Source organism: Saimiri boliviensis, chromosome 2 (genome assembly GCF_048565385.1).
Source record: "Saimiri boliviensis isolate mSaiBol1 chromosome 2, mSaiBol1.pri, whole genome shotgun sequence".
In the NCBI taxonomy this organism is placed as follows: domain Eukaryota; kingdom Metazoa; phylum Chordata; class Mammalia; order Primates; family Cebidae; genus Saimiri; species Saimiri boliviensis.
In genome coordinates, this window is record NC_133450.1 from 238896875 (window position 1) to 238922759 (window position 25885).

At 43.8% G+C, this 25885-nt stretch overlaps 1 protein-coding gene across 1 annotated transcript in view; it reads right to left on the minus strand.

Moving 5' to 3' along the window:
• HABP4 (hyaluronan binding protein 4) overlaps positions 1-25885 on the minus strand; it is a 42320-nt gene that overhangs the window by 4147 nt on the left and 12288 nt on the right. The window contains exons 3-6 of the mRNA XM_039475236.2: positions 22038-22199; positions 21763-21831; positions 16008-16091; positions 1937-2108 (exon numbers count right to left, since the gene is read on the minus strand). Coding sequence (XP_039331170.1) covers positions 1937-2108; positions 16008-16091; positions 21763-21831; positions 22038-22199 — 487 coding nt within the window. The remainder of the gene's footprint in view (positions 1-1936; positions 2109-16007; positions 16092-21762; positions 21832-22037; positions 22200-25885) is intronic.

Consider the following 25885-nt stretch of genomic DNA (forward strand, 5'->3'; position numbering starts at 1 on the left):
GGCGGTGGGGGTGGCTTCGCGTTTAATATTCGTGTCCCCTTTAAGGTCTCAGGTGAAAGCAGAGGCTTTAGGTAGTTGGACACTTAATGCTAAGAAGATGAAGAGAAAAATCCAGGAGCACTGGCACTCTGTAAAAAAGTAAACACACAAAAATAGTAACAGGGAAAATAATCAACTCTTGCGTTGTTTGGCACTGGCAGGGAAAGCGCTGGTCAGTCCTGTCCCGGGGCCCTTCCTCTGAAGGGCCGTGGGCGGCGGAACAGGGAGTGAACTCAGTCGAAGGGCTACACTCGCAGCTCCAGCTGGCCCCCGCCAAAGTGCTTCCACTGCCCAGTGCCTCACACGGGGTTGTCATTAGGTCTGAACTTTGCTAGGCGTTCCAGCGCTTCTGTCTTTTCAGGTGTCCGGAACAAAGCAAACTGATGAACTGAAGATCCGGCTTATGTTGCTTTAAGAACAATTCCTAGCTTAAGTCCTCAGTCCTCCAAGATTAACAAGGACCAAGGCGCGTGCTTTACTGAGACCAAGCTCGATGACTCAGCTAACCCACTTGCTTCAAATATTCTGGGAGACCTCTGGAGCCAGGGAGGAGGCATCTGGCGTGGATTAAAGAGGAGCGGCTTCTATTTTTACCGAACATGTCGGCTGCGCATTTCAATCCTGACAGTACATTTGTTTTAGAGAAAGTTTTATTTACAATGCCTAGAACAAAGAACAAAGGGAGTGGGCACGCGAAGAACCAACCCAGCTGGCTGATGGACTCAGACACACCTGCCTGAGATTGCCAGGGAAAGCAAGCTCTGGCCGCCTGTGTCTACAAAAAGCCATTTCTTGTGAACAGCTCAAAGCTTAGTAGTAAGGCTACTACTACCTCCTACAGCTTGGCCTGACCAGAACAAGAGGGTGGGAGAGAATCCTGTATCTTCAATACCCTCTCATCAAAGTAGTCACTCAGAAAACAAAAGTAACCGAAGTGTAAATCACTCTACAATAGTATAACATTCCTGAGATTACAAACGAAAATCAAATGACTAGTACCCCCCCAGAGAGGAAGAGCCTGCTCATTCCCGCCCCGACACAGTGACTGGTATCAAGCTGTAACAGAACGACACAGATTCTAAATCCCATGATGAGAATGCTTCAGCGGACCTATCCTTAAGTTCAGTAACTTACATAGGTGACTCGATGACCACTGGCATCCCTATCAACATACACTGCTAGATGTTTCCCCTGAAACCTCTCCCTGCAAAACGGGAGCATCTGAGAAGAGCTAGACATGAGCCTTGAGAAATAAGGAGCCCCCCGAGCAGCCTCTGCAGCATGCTGGCCACTGTGGCAGCGCCTGACCGCGCTGCCAGGCAATTCGGGGGCTCATCTTCTGCCACGTCTGCATTTAGGCAGGGGGCGCAAAGCTGCTGAACCAACATGGGAAAGGCATCAGAAGAGCATGGCACCTCAACGACAGTTTAAAAAGTCATCAACTAAAAAAAAAAAAAAGGAAAAGAGACATCAACTACTCACAGTGAAATGCTCTCATCAAGAATCAGAGCTGAAGGTAACCTAATCAGGGAATACAGAGTGTAGTTATCCTTTGAATAACTTTGAGTTGTACAAGAAACGATCTGCGACTCTTACTTGAGAAAAATGAAATGCAGTTAACACACAGTGTGTGTACAGTCCCAGCACAGGCCCGGGGTGGGCAGGAGGTGCACTGCTACTCAAACTGCTTTGGCTTTTCTGTCAGTAACACCAAGTTTCAATTCTTTTCCTTAATGAGCAATAAAGATACAGTAAAATTGGGCAAATGTCATCTCTGATTAGAAACAAGAGCACCCACCACTAATGTTCCATTTTCACGACAGAAGTGGAAAGGTCCACTCCACTTGCAGTAAGGTGAAAGTAAAGATTACCTCTACATACGAAAGACAGTGCTTACATCATCTCTGTATTTTGACTTGTGAATCACCACTGCTTTGGAAGGCACAGTGGATTCTGGTTTCCGGATGTTAAACTCAGGCTTTGGTCTGGTCTGTTCTTGAAGATTTTTCCACTCATCTAAAGTCATCTCTTGAACTTGAGTTTCTTCTTCTACCTCCAACTCAGGAACACTATAAAGAGATGTATAATCATAAAGAATAATTTTTGATGGTACTGAAATGTCTACTTTATTCAAGTTATAACCATTAATTAAACATACTTTTGTGGTACTGCATCTCAAATGTAAATAAGGTAAGACAGTCTTTGACTCATAAGCTTCCATATTTTATTTTCAACATTTTATGTCATCACTGCCAACAGAAGATACTTTCTGTGTTCAGAGCAATCTTTGAAAAATGGGATCATCATCATCCTGATGACATTAACATTATACTTCACCACTGGCACTCCCTTCCAGACAGCATGACAGACTAAATGAGGTAATTATGGAAAATGGGAGAAACTACCGAAATAAAATACAGGAAACCATAAACAGAAGTTTTAAAGCGGTGGCTCGTAAATGCATACTTTTGTAGCTATTCTCTTTAAATTAATGAGTTTTAAAAAGAAAACAAAAGACAGACATATAGATCGATAGAATAGAATTCAGAGTCCAGAAATAAACCCTCACATTTATGGTCAATTGATTTTTTCTTTCCCAATCATGGTGCCAGAGACAATTCAATGGAGAGTGGAAAGTACTTTCAACAAATGGTGCTGGGACAACTGGATATCCACCTCAAAAGAAAGAATGAAGTTGGACCCCTACCTCACACCATAAATATAAGAGCGAAAATAGAAAACTCGTCGCAGAAAACCTAGGCAGAAATCTTTGTAACCCTAAACTGGGTGATGGTTTCTTCCACATGACACCAAAAGCACAAGCAACAAAAGTACATACACTGAACATCGTCAGACACTTTTATACTACAAAGGACAACATCAAGAAAGTAAAAAAGACAGTCTACAAAATGGGAGAAAACATTTACAAATAACGTATCTCATAGGGGACTTGTATCTAGAATGCATAAAAGAATTATTTATAAAGAGCCGAGAATGGTGGCTCATGCTGATAGTCCAAGCTACTCAGAAGGCTGAGGTAGGAGGATCACTTGAGGCCAGGAGTTCGAGGCTGCAGTGAGCTATGATCACACGTGTGAATGGCCACTGTGTTCCAGCCTGGGCAACACAGTGAAGCACTGTTTCTTTTTTTTTTTTTTTTAAAGAATGCTTTATGAATTCTAGATACAAGTCCTCTTTAGTTGAGACAAATGACCACCCTACTCACAAAAAAAGGCAAGGACCTGAATAAACATTTTTCCAGAGAAGACAGACAAATAGCCAGTAAGATGCTGTACATCATTAGCTATTAGAGAAAGACAAGTCAAAACCACAGAGCTGTACCAGTCCACAGCCAGTGGGATGGTTAGAATAAAAACACACTTGACAAGCGTGAGGGAGGATGTGGAGAAACTGGAACCGACATATGCTGCCGGTGGGTATGTGAAATGATGTAGCCACTTTGGAAAGCAGTCTGGAAGTTCCTCAAAATTTTAAGCTGAGTTAGCCTCTGCCCCAGAAATTTCACTCCTGGGTTTATACCTAAGAGAAATGAAAACATACAACCACATGAAAACTTAAGACCCAAGTGTTCACTGCAGCACTATTCATAATAGCCAAAAAGTGGACATAACCTAAATGTCTATTAACTAATGGATAAACCAAACATGGCATGTTTTTTGGAATATTATCTGGCAATAAAAAGAAACAAAAGTACTTATTACAACATGAAAAGTACATATTACAACATGAACAAAACTTGAAAAAATGATGCAAGTGAAATAAACCAGGCAGGAAAGACTTCTGTATATGATTCCATTCACGTGAAATATTCAGAAGAGCCAAATTCACACAGACAGGAAGCAGATGAGTGGCCGCCAGGGGCTGCAGGGAGGGAGGATAGGGAGTGACTACTTAAGGGGCATGAGGTTTTCTTTGGGATGATGAAAACGTTCTGGAGCCAGGTCATGGTGATGGTTGCATAACACTGCAAATGTACTAAATGCCACTGAATTGTACGCTTTAAAATGATTAAAACTGTAGATTCTGTAAATCACCACAAAAATACGCAAAAAAAAATGAAAGAAATGAAGACTGACACATGCTACAACGTGCATGAACCTGAAAACAGTATGCTAGTTAAAATAAGCCAGGCACAAAGGGAACACGGAATGATTCCACTTAGATGAGATACGTAGAATAGGCAAATTCCTAAACATGAGTCAAACAGAGGTTACTACGTGCTGAGGGGAAACGGGGAGTTAGTGTTCAATGGAGATAAGAGTTTGTTTGTGATGAAAAAGTTCTGGAAATGGATGGTGGTGATGGTTACATACAACGTGAATGTTACTGATGCCAACAAATTGTATATTTTCCACTAAACTGTGTATTTTAAAACGGTAAAAATGGTAATTTTTGTTATCTATTTTTACTGCAATTTTAAAAAATTAATAATGTAATATACCCCAAACCACCCATCCATGCATTCATTCATTATTATCTGCTTGAGACAGGGTTTCACTCTGCTGGCCACAGTGGAGCACAGCGCCGTGGCCATGGCTCACCATAGCTTCAACCTCCCGGGCCAAAGGATCCTCCCACCTCAGCTTCCTGAGAGTAGCTGGGACTACAGGCATGAGCCATCATGCCCAGATAATTTTTTTTTTTTTTTTTTTGAGACGGAGTTTCGCTCGTTACCCGGGCTGGAGTGCAATGGCACGATCTCGGCTCACTGTAACCTCCGCCTCCTGGGTTCAGGCAATTCTCCTGCCTCAGCCTCCTGAGTAGCTGGGACTACAGGTGCACGCCACCATGCCCAGCTAATTTTTGTATTTTTAATAGAGTCGGGGTTTCACCATGTTGACCAGGATGGTCTTGATCTCTTGAGCTCATGATCCACCCGTCTCGGCCTCCCAAAGTGCTGGGATTATAGGCGTGAGCCACTGCGCCCGGCCATGCCCAGATAATTTTTAAAACAATTTTGTACAGATGGGGGTCTCACCATGTAGCCCAGGCTGGTCTTGAACTCCTGGCCTCAAGTGATACTCCTGCCTCTGTCTCCCAAAGTGTTGGGATTACTCCTGTCAGGCCACCGCACCTGGCCTCTACACTTAAAGATTTCAGTGCTGTAGTATGAGAATTGTATCTTGAAGTTGTTTAAAGGAAAAAAAACTGTAGGTGGGGAGTGAGGAGAGAATCAAATCTGTATCTTCACTGAAGAGCTGATGTAATTTAAGGTTGTATTACAGAAATAGACAGATTAATGCTGTGAAAAATATAAGCAAAATCAGTAGAGAAACCTAACCATAGAGAACCCAAAATAGACAAATTTACAGTGACTTTATAAAACCAAACTGATGGCAGGAAAAACATGAAAGCAACGAGAAAAAACACAAAAGTAACATGAAGGAATCTGAGGGATCTTTCTGGCGTGAATAGTAATGTTCTGTATATTGACAGGAGTTTGGATCCCACAAGTACATGCATTTGTCAAAACTGTGAATGTGCACTTAAGATTTACACATTTCACAGTACATGAATTTTATATCAGGAGGAAAAACTGTAAACAAGTATTAAGTTCCATTTAGTGATATGTATGTTGAAACTATTTAGGAAGAAGTGCATAGATGTCTACAGTTTATTAGGAAATGTGTCAAAAAAACATGGTGGATTAATGATGGATACTTCTTTTTTTTTTTTTTTTTTTTTTTTTTTGAGATGGAGTTTCGCTCTTGTTACCCAGGCTGGAGTGCAATGGCGCGATCTCGGCTCACTGCAACCTCCGCCTCCTGGGTTCAGGCAATTCTCCTGCCTCAGCCTCCTGAGTAGCTCGGATTACAGGCACGTGCCACCATGCCCAGCTAATTTTTTGTATTTTTAGTAGAGACGGGGTTTCACCTTGTTGACCAAGATGGTCTTGATCTCTCGACCTCGTGATCCACCCGTCTCGGCCTCCCAAAGTGCTGGGATTACAGGCTTGAGCCACCGCGCCCGGCCTAATGATGGATACTTCTGTAAAATGAATATATAAGATATAAATGGTAGCATTTAGGTGATGATAAGTATAGATGTTGGCTATAAAATTATTTTAAAGTTTGCCGTGTTTGGAAATTTTCATAATAAAATGCTGGAAAAATACCAATATCAAAACACAGATCTCAAATATATATTGGCAAAAATATTAAAAGATACGACTTTAAAATAGCAAATTAATAGAAACAACCCAAACTTATCTAGAGAAGAACTTGGTGAAAACACTATAGCAGGCCAGGTGTGGTGGCTCACACCTGTAATCCCAGCACCTTGGGAGGTTGAGATAGGCAGATCACAAGGTCAGGAGATTGAGACCATCCTGGCCAACATGATGCAACCCCGTCTCTCCTAAAAATACAAAAATTAGCTGGTGTGGTGGCAAATGCCTGTAGTCCCAGCTAGTCAGGAGACTGAGGCAGGAGAATCGCTTGAACCCAGGAGTCAGAGGTTGCAGTGAGCCGAGATTTTGCCATTATATTCCAGCCTGGGCAAGAAAGAAACTCCATCTCAAAAAAAAAAAAAAAAAAAAAACAAGAGAGAAAAAATCATGTTTTTCAGACTGAACTTTGGAAACATGTAAATATTTTACATAATTATAAAACAGATTTAAATTAAAATTCAATCTCTAAAATTTGAAAGTAAAATGAATCAAAGTAACCTAAATGTTTATGAAACTGGTGATATAATCATCAAGAGAAAATATTTCAAATGATTCTGAAATACAAATTTGATTACTCATCTCCCTCCTGACATAACTTTTCAGTAACTGTGTTACTGAAGGTAGCGTTGGTAATGTTGTGACTGTTTTATGTGTAACAAATGATTAAAAGTACAATGTTACTCGGAACTAGAATTTTCAGTATCTAAGAAAAGGAGAAACAAGCGGTCTATGTAAAAATCCCGTATCCTAACTTTGAATTGGAAATATTGAATGAACTCGTATTTTATCTTATAATATGTGTGAGTATGTCTGTTTCCCAGCTCTGTCCACTGAAATGCCCTAGAAACAATCAAGAACCTGGTGGGAGTGGTTCTTTTTTTTTTTTTTTTTTTTTTTTGAGACGGAGTTTCGCTCTTGTTACCCAGGCTGGAGTGCAATGGCGCGATCTCGGCTCACCGCAACCTCCACCTCCTGGGTTCAGGCAATTCTCCTGCCTCAGCCTCCTGAGTAGCTGGGATTACAGGCACGTGCTACCATGCCCAGCTAATTTTTTTCTATTTTTAGTAGAGACGGGGTTTCACCATGTTGACCAAGATGGTCTCGATCTCTCGACCTCGTGATCCACCCGCCTCGGCCTCCCAAAGTGCTGGGATTACAGGCTTGAGCCACCGCGCCCGGCCGGGAGTGGTTCTTTATCAAAGCAGCTTTACTAAAGAAGAAATGCAGATGGTAAATAGCACGAAAACAGTGTTCAACCTCATCAGTCATTAGGGGAATTCACAATGAAGCCAGGCATGGTGGCCCACATCTGTCATTTCAGCACTCTTTGGAGGCTGAGGGAGCACTTGAGGCCAGGAGCTGGAGACCAGCCTGGGCACCAAAGCAAGACCCCATCTCTACCAAAAAAGTAAAAAATTAGCTGGGCATGGTAGCACATGCCACTCAGGAGGCTTAGGTGGGAAGACATTTGAGCCCAAGAGTTTGAAGTTACGGTAAGCTATGATCACACCACTGTACTCCAGCCTGGGTGACAGAGCACGACCTTGTCTCTAAAAAAAGAAAAGAAAAAAATAAAAAGACAACAAAAACCCATAATGAGATATGTACCCATTATAACGACTGAAGTTGTAAAAACTGACCATACCCAGTACTGGCAAGGATGCAGGAGAACTAAACTCTCTATTACTGTCGGTGAGAAAATAACAATGGTACAACGCTTTAGGGAGAGAATTCGGTAGCTTCTTACAAAGTGAAATATACACATACCAGGCCAGGTGCAGTGGCTCACTCCTGTAATTCCAGCATTTTGGGAGGCTGAGGTGGGTGGATCACAAGGTCAGGAGATTGAGACCATCCTGGCCAACATGGTGAAACCCCATCTCTACTAAAAATAAAAAAAGTTAGCTGGCGGTGCTGGCGCGCACCTATAGTCCCAGCTGCTCGGGAGGCTGAGGCAGGAGAACTGGTTGAACCCAGGAGGCAGAGGTTGCAGTGAGCTGAGATCACACCACTGTCCTCCAGCCTGAGCGACAGACCCCATCCCCCCAAAAAAATACACACACACACACACACACACACACACACCAGTGGTCCAACCATTCCACTCCTAGGTATTTACCCAGGAAAAATGAAAAGTGCATATCCTTATAAACACTTGAATATTAAAATGTATTAAAATGTTTGTAGCAGCTTTATAGCAAAAACTGGAAACCACCCAATGATTGCCACCAGGTAAACAGATAAATGGCGGCCTATTGTATAACAGACAACTACTCCACAATGCAAAGGAATGAACTGATACAAATCGCACAGTAAGTACGCTCGGAGGAAAAACACGGACCAAAAAAGAATACAGGCTGCATGATTCCATTCATATGAAATCACAGCAACCGCAAACGAATCTGTAGTGACAGAAGCAGATCACTGGCTGCCTGGGGGAAACGGGGTAAGAGGGACGGCCTACACAGGAACACCAGGAAACTTTGTGGGGTGATGGCTATGTTCATGATTTTGCTCATGGTGATGCTTTCACAAGCGTACACACACATCAAACTGTACATGCCAAATACGTGCCATTTATTGGATGTGAATTATATCTCAAAGCTGTTTTAAAAACAGACATGAGACCAATTGACATGTATATTTCCATATTGTTTCAAACAAATAAATCGTCTTTTGAAAAAGTTTTGAGACAATCAGGGACACTGAAGAACTGTTTTAATGATATTAAGGATATTAAAACTTTTTTTTTTTTTGAGACGGAGTTTCGCTCTTGTTACCCAGGCTGGAGTGCAATGGCGCGATCTCGGCTCACCGCAACCTCCGCCTCCTGGGTTCAGGCAATTCTCCTGCCTCAGCCTCCTGAGTAGCTGGGATTACAGGCACGCGCCACCATGCCCAGCTAATTTTTTGTATTTTTAGTAGAGACGGGGTTTCACCATGTTGACCAGGATGGTCTCGATCTCTCGACCTCGTGATCCACCCGCCTCGGCCTCCCAAAGTGCTGGGATTACAGGCTTGAGCCACCGGCCCGGCCTGATATTAAAACACTTTAATGAAGTAGTGGTATTCCAGTTATGTTATTAAAAAAGAGTAGCAGATGTAACACTGTGAAACGTTTATGAGTGGCGTGTAATATCCTGGGGGAGGCAGAAGCTGGCATAGGAATGGTCATGATTTGGTAACAGTTTAAGCTGAACAACATACTTACAAGTTCTTTACACCATTTGATTTATATAATTTTCCATAATACAAATGTTTAATACAGAGCTAAAAATAAAGAAATATTAAGGAATCATAAACCTTCTTTAGCCTACTTGTGACAGAATTTTAAAAATCAACAGAACTGCCGGGCGCGGTGGCTCAAGCTTGTAATCCCAGCACTTTGGGAGGCCGAGGCGGGTGGATCACGAGGTCGAGAGATCAAGACCATCCTGGTCACCATGGTGAAACCCCGTCTCTACTAAAAATACAAAAAACTAGCTGGGCGTGGTGGCACGTGCCTGTAATCCCAGCTACTCAGGAGGCTGAGGCAGGAGAATTGCCTGAGCCCAGGAGGCGGAGGTTGCGGTGAGCCGAGATCGCGCCATTGCACTCCAGCCTGGGTAACAAGAGCGAAACTCCGTCTCAAAAAAAAAAAAAAAAAAAAAAAAAAAACAGAACTGGCCGGGCGCAGTGGCTCAAGCCTGTAATCCCAGCACTTTGGGAGGCCGAGGCGGGTGGATCACGAGGTCGAGAGATCGAGACCATCCTGGTCAACGTGGTGAAACCCCGTCTCTACTAAAAATACAAAAAATTAGCTGGGCATGGTGGCGCGTGCCTGTTCCCAGCTACTTAGGAGGCTGAGGCAGGAGAATTGCCTGAACCCAGGAGGCGGAGGTTGCGGTGAGCCGAGATCGCGCCATTGCACTCCAGCCTGGGTAACAAGAGAGAAACTCCGTCTCAAAAAAAAAAAAAAAAAAAATCAACAGAACCGAATGCTATAAATTTGGTAATTCTTTCGTACTTAAGACGAACTAATGAAAGTTAATAAATTCCAGAAAATTCAATTTTACAAAGAATAGATTTTATATTAAGACCACAGAGGTGCTTAAGAGGTATCTGTTTGTTTTAAAGGACATCATATCAAAACAAAGAACCAGATCAAACAAATACAAGCTGTGTATGAAATGCAACCTTGAAATTGTATACAGACACAAAAAGTAAAGCACACAGTGTAATTCAGATTAGTTACAAGTTACAGCCTCCTTCAGCAGTATCAGCCTGATACTGTTGACTGGAATGCACCTCATTCAAGAATACAGACTTGGATGTCCCATATCTCGCCCTGCTTATCAGCTGCAGTTTCAACCAGCCATATTGAAAGCAGCATAAAATCACCAAGGACAGGATCCTTAACCTTATTCCCTACCACTAAAAGTTATTAGCAAACGCACACTACAACAATCCTGTGATGCATACCCCATTTCCCATTTAATTGGCCTAGTACAGTTTTACCGGCAGTTTTAGCAACGACGACATATTCAACAGGAAAAGATGTATCCTTCGATTTTAGGAAGGACTCATACAAGCATATTTCTAACAACTAAGAGCATCATAACTGCTATTGCTTTAAATTTAACACTCCCTGGCCGGGTACAGTGGCTCACACCTGTAGTCCCAGCACTTTGAGAGTCTGAGGTGGGCAGATCGTGAGGTCAGGAGTTTGAGACCAGCCTGGCCAACACAGTGAACCCCGTCTCTACTAAAAAAAAAAAAAAAAAAAAAAAAAAAAATATATATATATATATATATATATATATATATATATATAAAGTTGACCAGGCGTAGTGGTGTGTGCCTGTAATCCCAGCTACTCTGGAGGCTGAGGCAGGAGAATCACTTGAACCCAAGAGGCGGAGGTTGTGGTGAGGACAGATCATGCCATTACACTCCAGCCTGGGCAACAGAGCCAGACTCCATCTCAAAGCACGACAAAATTTTAAAATTAATTAAATAAATAAATGTAACACCCCCATTTTTGAGTAATTCAAAGACCTTCACAATCCTTGGTTTATTATAAAAAACTTTTGGGGGGGAATTTTCAATCAAACTGATTTATAAGGTAGTCAAATCTATGGTAATATGAATAATGCTATATGCAAATCTGATAGTTACATTATTTGTTTCTAAACATGTGAAATTATAAAAATCATACTGCTTTAACCACAGTTTCCTTTACTTAGAAATGAATGAGATTGGCTAACACTGTATGCTTACCATGTGCCAGATGCTATTCAAAATACTTCATATTAATTATTTCACGGTAAGCAATAGTTAGATATAATTAATATCCCATTTTACAGATAAGAGTATCGAGGCAGAGAGAGGTCATGTAGTGAGCAAATAAATAGAACAGGCAAGTTCCAATTCTGTCATTGCATCTCCAAAGCCCAAGCTCAACCCCTGTGCTCCAGTGAGACTCGGGAAATAAGGGGGCGGAGAAATAGAAAAATACACCTAGATGGAAGACAGTCATTAGATGCAGAGAGCAAAGATACAACACATCAATTCAAATGTCCATGTTTCCATTCATGCAACACCTTTTCACCCGAATATATGAAAGACTGCAGTGAATCAGAGAAAGTACGTTCCAGAAATGAAGCTTTACTAATCAGATACTTCACTGGGACAAGTGAATTTAACCTCAAACATAAGAAAATCTTCATTGTTTAAGCAAATACACTAGGAAACCAATTACGGTTTTTAAAAAAAATCACTGCAGATAGTTTGTATTACTGTTTCCTCAACACTGTCTTTTTTTTTTTTTTTTTTTTTTTTTTTTGAGACGGAGTTTCGCTCTCGTTACCCAGGCTGGAGTGCAATGGCGCGATCTCGGCTCACCACAGCCTCCGCCTCCTGGGTTCAGGCAATTCTCCTGCCTCAGCCTCCTGAGTAGCTGGGATTACAAGCACGCGCCACCATGCCCAGCTAATTTTTTGTATTTTTAGTAGAGACGGGGTTTCACCATGTTGACCAGGATGGTCTCGATCTTGTGACCTCGTGATCCAACCACCTCGGCCTCCCAAAGTGCTGGGATTACAGGCTTGAGCCACCGCGCCCGGCCAACACTGTCTTTTAATCAAGTATTTTTCAGGAAGGAAGGGAGTTGCTGCTGCATATTCCTGCGGAGGGAAATCCTCAGAGATCCCGGCAGCTCTTACCTTCCGGGCCCAACACCTTTTCCCCGTCCCACGGTAACCAGCAGGTGTTCTAAACAGCACGTTTCACTATTCCTACCATTCACTGGGGGAGCACGAATGGCTATGCGTCCGCCTGGTTCAAATTCCGCTCTGCACGTGAGCCAGGTGACCTTAGGCAGTTATTGAACCTCTGTCCCAGTGTGAGAATGTAACAGTGGCTCCTCCTTTATGGAGTGGCAAAGAACTGAAAGCATTAAGACATGGAAGCATTTACAGCCGTTCTTGGCACACAGCAAATGCTCTATAAATGTTAGATTTGTCCTTAAAACAAAATACAAGGAGTTGTCACAGGTCTCATCGGACACTAGGACACCATGCAACAAAGAGCAGTTGATACTTCCGTGATGAAAGGAAGAAGACGGAAGGATGCAAGGGCACTGCACGCACAGCTGTCACTAAAATATGTCCAATCCGAAGAAGATGAAAGTACCCTTTGGGTCGTGTGCTTGAACATAAGTGAGAGTAGATTAGATTCGTCTCTCAAGACGTTCTAAAACGGAGAGGCACACTGAATGTACATTCAGGCTAAATGCCAGAACCCTGAGTGCAAGATCAACATTCAGACAAAGATGAGCAGAGAGCATCGCTATCACTTAATGTATTTCTCGGATACCAGCCCAACTTTTAGAGTATCAAAAAATTATAACTGTGTTATTAGAAATGTTGGTAATAATGTTAAAGTTTGACAAGGCAGTTCAGAAACAAGAATCTCTCAGTATGGTCGTCCAGCATAGCTGCTCAACTGTGCAGCACCTGTGATTCCAAATAGATGTTCCCTTTCCCCACAGTCAGCAAGGAGGCGAAATATCTGCCAGCTAGCTCTCCTGGGATACTGCAGACAGTGAGACGGTCAATAGGCTTTATTTTCTTTCAGAGTGACTAAATATTTTTCTTTAATATTATGAATGCTAGAGTATCTCAATCAATTCTATAGAATATAATAATACTATAATTTACTCTTTTTTATTCTGCCTTATATTACCTGAATTTTTATTTATTTATTTATTTTTATTTTTTATTTTTTATTTTTTATTTTTATTTTTATTTTTTTTTTGAGACGGAGTTTCGCTCTTGTTACCCAGGCTGGAGTGCAATGGCACGATCTCGGCTCACTGCAACCTCCGCCTCCTGGGCTCAGGCAATTCTCCTGCCTCAGCCTCCTAAGTAGCTGGGATTACAGGCACACGCCACCATGCCCAGCTAATTTTTTGCACCTTTAGTAGAGACGGGGTTTCACCATGTTGACCAGGATGGTCTCGATCTCTCGACCTCGTGATCCACCCGCCTCGGCCTCCCAAAGTGCTGGGATTACAGGCTTGAGCCACCGCGCCCGGCCCTATTTTTTATTTTTTTGAGACGGAGTTTCGCTCTTGTTACCCAGGCTGGAGTGCAATGGCGCGATCTCGGCTCACTGCAACCTCCGCCTCCTGGGTTCAAGCAATTCTCCTGCCTCAGCCTCCTGAGTAGCTGGGACTACAGGCACGCGCCGCCATGCCCAGCTAATTTTTTTGTATTTTTAGTAGAGACGGGGTTTCACCATGTTGACCAGGATGGTCTCGATCTCTCGACCTTGTGATCCACCCGCCTTGGCCTCCCAAAGTGCTGGGATTACAGGCTCGAGCCACCGCGCCCGGCACTACCTGAATTTTTATAAATGTTGATTGGCTCAAAATGGTTGTGTTCCTCCTAAAGGTATCCAGTTACCTTTCTCAACATTCATATAAACTGTTAATCTAGTTCCTTAGTTAGCTCACTGTCTAAATAGTCACAGTAAATGTTAACCCTCCTTTTTTTTTTTTTTTGGTGGAGGATGCGGGCAATGATCCAACCCTATTTCTTTAATAAAACATATGTCTTGTTTTGAATAATACATTGAAATTGTTCTGAATAGTAAATTAACAGCTTTCACAATCATCAGAAGAGCAGAGTGATCACAGAAACCAACAGGACAGCACGTTTAAGAAGAAATCGATAAAGTCAAGTGCTTCTGAGAGGTCAAGAATGACTGCAGCATCCATTAGATCTGGAGACGTGGTGACTGTTTCAGAAGGGCGGTGAGGACAGAAGTCAGGCCTGGGCTAAAGAGAGGAACAAGCAGAGGGGAGGAAGTGAAGAAGGCTGCACGCAACTCTGAAAGCGGCGGCTGACGGAGAATGTGGGGTCCGGAGGGCACTTACACAGGAGAGACTGAGCATGTTTAAATGCTGTTTGGAAGACTAGCGGTGGGAGAAAGGAGATGAATACACCGAGAAAGGAAGGAGCTAGCTGACAGTGTGAAGTTTTCATGAAGTCAGTGGGAGAGAGGATCCGAAGCGTGAAGAGGTCGGAGGGGAGATGGCACCCCGGTGGTTACCACAGGGGAAGGAGCCCAGGAGGTGTGCAGCTGTAGCAGGCTGGTACCTTCGGGAGTGGGAGGGTGATGAAGCTCCTACCTAATGGCTCCTAATTACTCCGTGACATAGAAGGAAATGCTGCATCCAGAAAATGAAAAAGTATGATGGGGAAAGGGTACAGTGGGAGGCAGTGCCAGGGTTTTGAGGAGAAATTAAAACAGTCATTAGAGAAGGTGGGAGAAAGAGTGAACCCAAGAGCCAGGGATGGCCAAGACCTGGAACATAAGTGACCAGGAACTCACTGGGGCTCTGCCAAAGGTTCCTTGTTTCAGAATATCGATGACTGGAAATTTGCTGGAGTTCCAGCTGGGCCCATGATGTGACTTGTAGTGCTCAGCTTGTAGGAACAAGCCGAGAGAAGGCAGATAGTGGAATCACTCAGGAGGAGTTTTGCTAGCAAGGCAGAGAAAAAAGTCCAAAGGGCCAGACAGATGGAACTGCATGGGTATTTATGAACCCGGAAAAGTGCTGGAGATGGAGCTGGGATCTAAGCTACACATTGAAGAGAGAGGGCAGACTGGGAGAACGTAGAGGGGATGAGACGCTGGAGGTCCGTACAAGAGCCAGGCGGTTCTGCGTCAAGGAGTTCAGCAAGCTGCAGGTGGAAAAGAACTGGTGGGCAGGGGAGAGAATGCCCGACTGTCACCTGCTAATTATCATTGATATTCATTAGGTTATCGGAACTAATTATTAATGAGTTTGATCACCAGTCATTAATACATTAAGGTCAGACCTCTGTGATACAAGGTGTTCAGATTTCTAGTCTGTAAAAAGCTCTTAGAAATCATTAAGAAAGGCCAGGCACAGTGGCTCACGTCTGTAATCCCAGCACTTTGGGAGGCTGAGGTGAGTGGATCACTTGAGGTCAGCAGTTCAAGACCATCCTGGCCAACATGGTGAAACCCCGTCTCTACTAAAAATGTAAAAATTAGCCAGGCACGGTGGCGCACACCTGTAGTCCCAGCTACTCAGGAGGCTGAGGCAGGAGAATTGCTTGAACCCAGGAAGCAGAGGTTGCAGTGAGCTGAGATCACGCCACTGCATTCCAGCCTGGGCGGCAGAGCAAGAATCCGTCTCAAAAAAAAGAAAGAAATCATTATGAAGAGGACCGACACCACAATGGGAATGAACGAAACACCCTACTTGGCTGGAGACTCCTCTTCTGGGGTGCCCTTGGTCTCCTCCACCACTGTCGGTTCCTCTATCGGTGCAGTTGGCTCCACGTCACTGAAAAACAGCAAGACTCTCTAGTCACACAAATATGTTCACATCAATGCCTTTGCATGTTTAAGAAGACTTTTTTGAGACTGAGGCTGGAGTACGATGGTGCAATCTCGGCTCACTGCAACCTCTACCCAGGTTCAAGCAGTTCTCCTCCCTCAGCCTCCCAAGTAGCTTGGATTACACGTATCCACCAGCATACCCAGCTAATTTTTTTTTTGTATTTTTAGTAGAGATGCGGTTTCACCATGTTGGCCAGGCTGGTCTCGAACAACTGACCTCAAGCGATCCACTCGCCTTGGCCTCCCAAAGTGCTGGGGTTACAGGTGTAAGCTGCAGTGCCCAGTCTTTGAGGGCTTTAAAAATAAGTTTTTAAGGCCGGGCGCGGTGGCTCACGCCTATAATTCCAGCACTTTGGGAGGCCAAGGCGAGTGGATCACGAGGTCAGGAGATCGAGACCACCCTGGTCAACACGGTGAAACCCCGTCTCTACTAAAAATACAAAAAATTAGCTGGGCATGGTGGCGCGTGCCTGTAATCCCAGCTACTCGGGAGGCTGAGGCAGGAGAATTGCTTGAACCCAAGAGGCAGAGGTTGCGGTGAGCCGAGATCGCGCCATTGCACCCCAGCCTGGATAACAAGAGTGAAACTCTGTCTCAAAAAATAAACAAATAAATAAATAAGTTTTTTTTTAAAGTAACCATAAATTGAACCACAATAATGGAAAAGACTTTTCAATTTAAATAATTATTAAATTCTCAACTCTAAGCTACTGTAATCAATTTTTTAAAACCTGTTTCTTAAAACAAAACTTGAATAATTAACTTTTATTTTTTTAAATGAAGGTTCCAGGCCGGGTACAGTGGGTCATACCTGTAATCCTAGCACTTTGGGAGGCCAAGGAGGGTGGATCACTTGAGGCCAGGAGTTTGAGACCAGCCTGGCCAACATGGCAAAATCTCATCTCTACTAAAAATACAAAAATTAGCTGGGCATGGTGGCTGGAGTGCAGTGGCACCATCACAGCTCACTGTAGTCTTGACCTTCTGGGATCAAGAGATCTTCCCACCTCAGCCTCTGGAGTAGCTGGGACTACAGGCACACACTACCATGCCCAGCTAATTTTTTGTATTTTTTTTTTTTTTTTTTTTTGAGACGGAGTTCCGTTCTTGTTACCCAGGCTGGAGTGCAATGGCGCGATCTCGGCTCACCGCAACCTCCACCTCCTGGGTTCAGGCAATTCTCCTGCCTCAGCCTCCTGAGTAGCTGGGATTATAGGCATGCACCACCATGCCCAGCTAATTTTTTGTATTTTTAGTAGAGACGGGGTTTCACCATGTTGACCAGGTTGGTCTCGATCTCTCGACCTCGTGATCCACCCGCCTCAGCCTCCCAAAGTGCTGGGATTACAGGCTTGAGCCACCGCGCCCGGCCAATTTTTTGTATTTTTTATAGAGATGGGGTTTCACTTTGTTGCTCAGACTGGTCTTGAACTCCTAGGCTCAAGTGATCCACCTGCCTCAGCCTCCTTATGCCTAGGATCACGGGTATGAACCACAAAAAAAAAATTTGAGTATTTCTTAAACTCAAGCAATTAGTTTATTTTACAGAAAAGAAAAATCACAGATCTCCTCCATGTTTATTTTATAAGTGAATATAAAATATTATGCCTACAGCTCTTATAGAACCATATGATCAAAACTACAAGACAATTAAGTTTCAAAATTAGCCGCAATTAATTTGGTAGGTTCTGCTATTTTGTTGAAAGTAAATCGCCAATGTTATATTTATCAGAAGAGAGATGTAACCCCAGGGCCCATGTCTATATTTTGACTTCAGTTGTACTACTGTAGAAAATGCCTGTTTGTGCACATATGTTCCATAAAATGATGTTACACAGTTCAAGGCTTTGTCACCTCGTTCAAATTCAACCAGACTTCACACTTCATCAAATCTCTGACAATGAACAGATTTTCATCAAATGTTGCTTTGAGAATAAATAAAAGTGTCTTGCTCTTCACAATAAAAGTTGAAAGGCAGCGTTATTGAAAACTGCATTCATGGGTATCTATTCCAATTTTAACAAGTAAATAATATCTGACACACTTTAATTATTGCAGATGGAAAAATTCTATTTCAGCACAAATAGGCAAAATTGTATTTTAGCAATGTCAAACTACTGAAGGAAAGCAGTATTACTGAAATGGCTTGGTCATAGCAGTTTGAAGGGATTTTGTCCTTAAATCTAGTTATTGCCATCAGTGTCTTCAAATGAGAATACTGAACTACAGCAAAGCCCTTACACCTTTAATACACTGCGAAGCACTTGGGCTTTGCCCGCCACAAACACATCACTTACTGTGTTAGGCTCACCTCCGCTTTCTTCTCACTAATCAGAAGTAGCGCATAACTCCTGCACACTACATCATTTTCATGACCTCAAGCCGATTTGTTAAGAAATAAACTTATTACTCGATTTATTAAAAAACATATTAAGTAAATGTATAAATTAATATTTATCTCTATTAAGAAATCAATCTTGCCGGGCGCGGTGGCTCAAGCCTGTAATCCCAGCACTTTGGGAGGCCGAGGCGGGTGGATCACGAGGTCAAGAGATTGAGACCATACTGGTCAACATGGTGAAACCCCGTCTCTACTAAAAATACAAAACATTAGCTGGGCATGGTGGCGCGTGCCTGTAATCCCAGCTACTCAGGAGGCTGAGGCAGGAGAATTGCCTGAACCCAGGAGGCGGAGGTTACCGTGAGCCGAGATCGTGCCATTGCACTCCAGCCTGGGTAACAAGAGCGAAACTCCGTCTCAAAAAAAAAAAAAAGAAAAGAAAAAAAAGAAATCAATCTTATTCTAAGAAAAGCTTTCCGTTACAGATTATAACCACCTAAGAGCTTTGACCAGATGGGGATGGTGGCTCATGCCTGTAGTCTTAGCTCTTCGGGAAACAAAGCAGGTGAATTGCTTGAGCCTAGGAGTTTGATACAAATCTGGGAAACATGGCAGACCCGCATCTCTATAAAAATACAAAAAACGCCAGGCACCGCAGCTCACACCTGTAATCCCAGCACTTTGGGAGGCCAAGGCAGGTGGATCACGAGGTCAAGAGATCGAGACCATTCTGGCCAATATGGTGAAACCCCTGTCTCTACTAAAAATACAAAAGTTAGCTGGTCATGGTGGTGCACACCTGTAGTACCAGCTACTTGGGAGGCTAAGGCAGGAGAATTGCTTGAACCTGGGAGGCAGAGGTTGCAGTAAGCAGAGATTGTGCCACTGTATTCCAGCCTAATGACAGAGCAAGACTCCATTTCAAAAAAAAAAAAAATATATATATATATATATATACACACACACACACACACACATACACACACACACACATATACATATATATAAAATCAAGGTAAAATAAAAAGATCTGTCATCAAGATCCTAAAGAACACCAGATAATCACTTGACAAGTTTCTTTTCAAGGACAACACAGATAAGCAATGGTGGTAAATCTAACATTGTTACATTTAATGTTAGTTTGTACATTTGTCTTTAAGGACAACAATTTAAGAAAAATAAATTCATGTAAAAAGCTTATATTCTGGCAGGGCATGGTGGCTCACGCCTATGATCCCAGCACTTTGGGAGGCCGAGGTCAGGAGTTCGAGACCAGCCTGACCAACATGGTGAAATCCTGTCCCTACTAAAAATACAAAATTAGCCAGGTGTGGTGGTGTGCACCTGTAGTCCCAGCTACTCAGGAGGCTGACACAGGAGAAATCACCTGAAGTGGGGTGGCGGAGATTGCAGTGAGCCAAAATCATACCACTGCACTGCAGCCTGGGTGACAGAGCAAGACTCCATCTCAAAAGAAAAACAGCTTATATTCTTTAAAATAGAAAAAGTAGAAGCCTGGATCCCCTCAAGCCTTTGCACTAGTAGGAAGCCTGCCCTGTAGCACTGCTCACACCACACTGCCTGCAGCAGGCCCGACTCTTCCTCTGCAGACACCAGGAAGGCAACACTCCTCCAGCTGTGAAATCAAACAGTGCAGAACCACGTATCCACTCCAACTAGCAGAAGAACTGGCACAGATCTAAGGTACCATGAAGCCTCAGAGAAATGTCCAACTCGAGCCTCAGGTGAAACCTGTCACTAAGCTTCAATCTACATTGAATAAAATTTTATAAAATGAACATGTATCAAGGATCCACACAAATTTTGAAAGGTCAAAACATATAGAATATCCAGGAATTTAAAAAGTATTTTGGGCTGAATGTGTTGGCTCTTGCCTGTAATCCTAGCACTTTGAGAGGCTGAGGCAGGAGGACTGCTTGAGTGTAGGAGTTCAAGACCAGCGTGGGGAACATAGTGAGACACTGTCTCTATTTTTAAAAATAATAAAATTAAAGAAAACAGCCAGGGACAGTGGCTTATGCCTGTAATCCCAGCACTTTGGGACACTGAGGTGGGCAGATCACAAGGTCAGGGGTTTGAGACTAGCCTCACCAACATGGTGAAACCTCGACTCTACTTAAAAATACAAAAATTAGCCAGGCATGGTGGCGCACACCTGTAACCTCAGCTACTTGGGAGGCTGATGCAGGGGAATTGCTTGAACCCAGGAGGCAGAGGTTGTGGTGAGCCGAGACCACACCATTGCACTCCAGCCTGGGCGACAGAGGGAGACTCTGTTTCCAAAAAAATTGATTAATTAATTAAACAATACAAAACAAAAAGTTTTTTGTTTTTTTTTTTTAAATTGAGATGCCGAGTCTTGCTATGTTGCCCAGTCTGGAGTGCAGTGGCACAAGCTTGGCTCACTGCAACCTCTGCCTCCCAGGTTCAACTGATTATCCTGCCTCAGCCTCCTGAGTAGCTGGGAATACAAGAGCCCACCACCATGCTCGGCTAATTTTTGTATTTTTAGTAGAGATAGGGTTTCACCATATTGGCCAGGCTGGTCTCAAATGCCTCACCTCAAGCAATTCGCCCACCTTGGCCTCCCAAAGTACTGGGATTACAGGCGGGAGCCACCGTGAGCAGCCACAACAAAGCATTTTGAGGCATGTGCAAATGTACAGTGCCCTATGTTTGAGGCATCAGCAAATACCTGGTCCCTTGTCATAAATATGTTTGACTAAAGTAATAAAATTTTAGGCCGGGCGCGGTGGCTCAAGCCTGTAATCCCAGCACTTTGGGAGGCCAAGGCGGGTGGATCACGAGGTCAAGAGATTGAGACCATCCTGGTCAACATGGTGAAACCCCGTCTCTACTAAAAATACAAAAAATCAGCTGGGCATGGTGGCGCGTGCCTGTAATCCCAGCTACTCAGGAGGCTGAGGCAGGAGAATTGCCTGAGCCCGGGAGGCGGAGGTTGCGGTGAGCTGAGATCGCGCCATTGCACTCCAGCCTGGGTAACAAGAGCGAAACTCCGTCTCAAAAAAAAAAAAAAAAAAAAAAAAATTTAAAAGCAGTTTCATATCTAATTGCAACACAGCAAACCTGTTTTAAAAAGTTATCTCACTAAACAAAAGTCTAAAACCAATCTCTACTTAAGGGCACACAAGTGTAAAAGCACAACACAGAAGAGATTATTTTCAAGCCAAGCAAAGATCCAGAGATTTCCACTTAATTGCAGGGTCTCGGAGGGCACACACTTACACCGTACCTGGTATCTTTACCTGATCCCCAGGTGCGAACTCCACAGCCACCCATGTTGTCTTCGGTTCTGACTGTTCTACAGAAAGAAAGAATAGTCCCTTAAACCAGAAGCTGCTCTCCAGTCAATCTCCAAATCAGAAAGAGCTGTTCATAAAAGTCCCAGGATCAGCTTCTCACAACAATAACAGCATAGTCAGTTAAGTAAGTATTAACGCGTAACAGAGTCATACCACGTGTTGCCAACAACTTAAAAGTGAAAATAGCATTTACAAAGAAACTTACATTTTGTCATTCCCACCGTATCTTTCAAATTCTCGCTTCCCTCTCTGGTCAAAAGCATCAAAAACTCTGTTCCCAGGGCCACCTCTGCCTCGGCCGCGAATACCCCCTCTCGGGCCTCCACGTCCTCTCAGCGGTCTGTCTCGATCAAACCTATCACCTGGTCTAGGAAGAAATACAGATATAATAAAAACTGGTAAATTAAAGGTCTAAGGTCTTCTCCAGAAAAAAATGCTGAAAGAAAATCATGGCTATAGTATACTGGAAAGAATAGTGGCTTGAATCATAAATTAATAGTTAACGTTTACTGAGCACATACTATAGACTACATAGTTGGCATTGTTCTGAGCACTTTACATATAGTAATTGGATTCTCACAAACAAATCTTTAATATATAATAATTGCCTAGAGGTGAGAAACCGAAGTACAGCGTAGGCTAAGTGGTGGAGCCAGCCCAGGAGACACAGGTACTAGACGGGCCTAGTACTGATCCGAGTGGGACATTCCTTTCTCTCGCTGGATCTATTTCTTTATTCAAAAAATGAAGATGTTAGATAAATAAACTCGAAGTTTCATTCCTGTTCTAATACTAAATCCTCAAGTTAAATTTGGAATATTTTATGTAAGAAAAATGGTTGAACTTCAAAATTATGCCCCTTCTGAAGTCTCCCTCCCAAACACACAAGCGGCCGGTAACATCTGTAACTGTGAAAACCTTCCCCCGCCTTCCACCTCATCACTCCGCAGAAATGGCCAAGGGCAGCTCAACATCTCTTTATGAAGCCCAATAGCAACTTTTGTCTTCAAGTCATTTGACCCAGTGTCCTATGACACTGCTGGCCGCTGCTTTTCCCAACTTTCTGGCTTCTCTTTCTCTGCCTGCCTGTAGAAAATTATTTCTGGAATAGGTAATGGCCAAACGTGGTACAAAACTCACACGGTTCCTCAGCCACGCAAACGCACGTAGAGGCAGCCACTTCAAGAGTCACATAAGGGAAAGGTTCGACGCCTGCCGCTCGTGCCTAACCTTTGTCTTGGTGCGCTACACGGATACCCGTCTGTCCTGACCCTTGTCAGCACCCTGACTTCTCTTTCCCCGCCACGTCCTCCTGGCCTCCATGCTAATGCTAACTGGTCCCCTGTCTGTACTTCCTAGACATCTCCACCTGGATATTCCCGGGGTCGGTACCTACATGCCCAACACAGAGGGAGCCCTTCTTCCTCCTGTGGTCCCCAGTTCACAACAGGAGAGCCAGTCCAAGTCACTCCTCCCTCCTCTTCCTCTGCCACATCAGAGCCTGAACCCAGGACGTGATCACCCACCCACTCCGCCCTGCAGCATCGCTGCTCACCATCACTCCTTCTGAGGACCTGTCTCTCCTTCACTAAGCTCTAAGCTGCAGCATGAAAGGATTATGTCTCTTTCACCACTGTAACACTAGATTAGTAAGAGAATTATTTTCTACTTTGTCAAGGCTTTTAAAAACATTTAAAGTGACGAGAAATTACTCATTTAATAAAGGTCCTGGCTCAAGAAACCTAGCGGCATTAGTAACTCAAACACCGGCACAAGAGGTATTTTACAGTCTACTTTTATGGCTAAAAGTGTTAGACTAAGAAGCCGCTATACAGCACTGCATAAAAAGAGACAAAACTCACAATTTACCTTACTCAAAAAATAAAGAAACACAGAAGTGCTAAACATTAACGTTATGCCAGTCTCTTATAAGAAACATCAACCTAGGCCGGGCGCGGTGGCTCAAGCCTGTAATCCCAGCACTTTGGGAGGCCGAGGCGGGTGGATCACGAGGTCAAGAGATCGAGACCATCCTGGTCAATATGGTGAAACCCCGTCTCTACTAAAAATACAAAAAATTAGCTGGGCGTGGTGGCGCGTGCCTGTAATCCCAGCTACTCAGGAGGCTGAGGCAGGAGAATTGCCTGAACCCAGGAGGCGGAGGTTGCGGTGAGCCGAGATCACGCCATTGCACTCCAGCCTGGGTAACAAGAGAGAAACTCCGTCTCAAAAAAAAAGAAAAAAGAAAAAGAAACATCAACCTAAATAAATTCTCCAAGTTGGCTTTTCTGTCTCCCACCCCCCTCCCCTAATCAAAAATAGAAATCTTTGTAAAACCTGATTCTAAACTACAGCAAATATCTACAGCAGGCTGCGCTCAGTGACTCATGCCTGTAATCCCAGCAGTTTGGGAGGCCGAGGCAGGAGGATCACTTGAGGTCAGGAGTTTGAGACCAGCCTGGTCAACATGCTGAAATCCCATCTTTACTAAAAATACAAAAATTAGCCAGGCATGGTGGCGGGCACCTGTAATCCCAGCTACTTGTGAGGCTCAGGCAGGAGAATCGCTTGAACCTGGGAGGCAGAGGTTGCAGTGAGCCAAGATTGCGCACTGCACTCCAACCCAGGTGACAAGGTGAGACCCTGTCTCAAAAAAAAAAAAAAAAAAATCTAAAGCAGGCTGAGAGTGGTGGCTCAAGCCTGTAATCCCAGCACTTTGGGAGGCCAAGGCAGTTAAATCGTTTGAGCCCAGGAGTTTGAAATCAGCTTGGGTAACACGGTAAAACCCCATCTCTACCAAAAAGTATAAAAATTAGCCAGGCATGGTGGTGTGTACCTGTAATCTCAGTTACTTAGGAGGATGAGGTGGGAGGATTACTTGAGCCCAGAAGTGCAGTGAGCTGAGATCCTGCCACTGCACTCCAGCCTGGGCAACAGAACAAGACCCTCCCTCAAAAAAGGAAATCTAAAGTAGGGTTCTAAACAAAAGAATAGTTTTTGTTTTTTTTTGAGACAGTATCTCATTCTGTTGCCCAAGCTGGAGCGCAGTGGTCCAATCACTGCTCGGTGCAGCCTTCACCTCTCGACCTCAAACAATCTTCCCACGTCAGTCCTCCAAACAGCTGAGACTACAGGCATGTGCCACCACACCCAGCTAATTCGTGTGACTTTTATACAGATGGGGGTTTCACCATGTCACCCAGGCTGGTCTCAAACTCCTGGGCTCAAGAGAGCTGCCTGCCTAGGCCTCCCAAAGTGATAGGATTACAGGTATGAGCCACTGTGTGCCCAGCCAACAGTAAATTTTTTTTTTTTTGAGACAAAGCCTTGTTCCGTCTCCCAGACTGGAGTGAAGGGTGCAATCTCAGCTCACTACAGCCTCTGCCTCCTGGGATCAAGTGATTCTCTCATGCCTCAGCCTCTCCAGTGGTTGAGATTACAGGTGTGTGCCACCATGCCTGGCTATTTTTTTTTTTTTTTTTGAGACAAGAGTCTCGCTCTATCACACAGGCCATAGTGCAGTATTGCAATCTTGGCTCACCGCAACCTCCGCGTCCTGGGTTCAGGCAATTCTCCTGCCTCAGCCTCCTGAGTAGCTGGGCTTACAGGCACGCACCACCATGCCCAGCTAATGTTTTGTATTTTTAGTAGAGACGGGGTTTCACCATGTTGACCAGGATGGTCTCGATCTCTTGACCATGTGATCCACCCACCTCAGCCTCCCAAAGTGCTGGGATTACAGGCGTGAGCCACCGCGCCTAGCCCCATTTTAATCATTTTTAAGTGTTCAATTCTGTAGCATTAAGTACATTCACACTGTTGTGCAACTATCATCACCATCCTTCTCCAGAACTGTTTATGTTTTCAAACTGAAACCTGGTATCCAGTCAACACTGAACTCCTTATTCATACCTCCACGAGCTCCAAGCTCTCCACCTGTGAAACAGCGTCATGTCTACTTGCTAGAATTGTTGTAAGACAGTGAATCACAGATCACAGGTATATAAAGCAGGGTGCTTGGCTCACATGTTATTTTCCTTCCTTTTGCTTGTG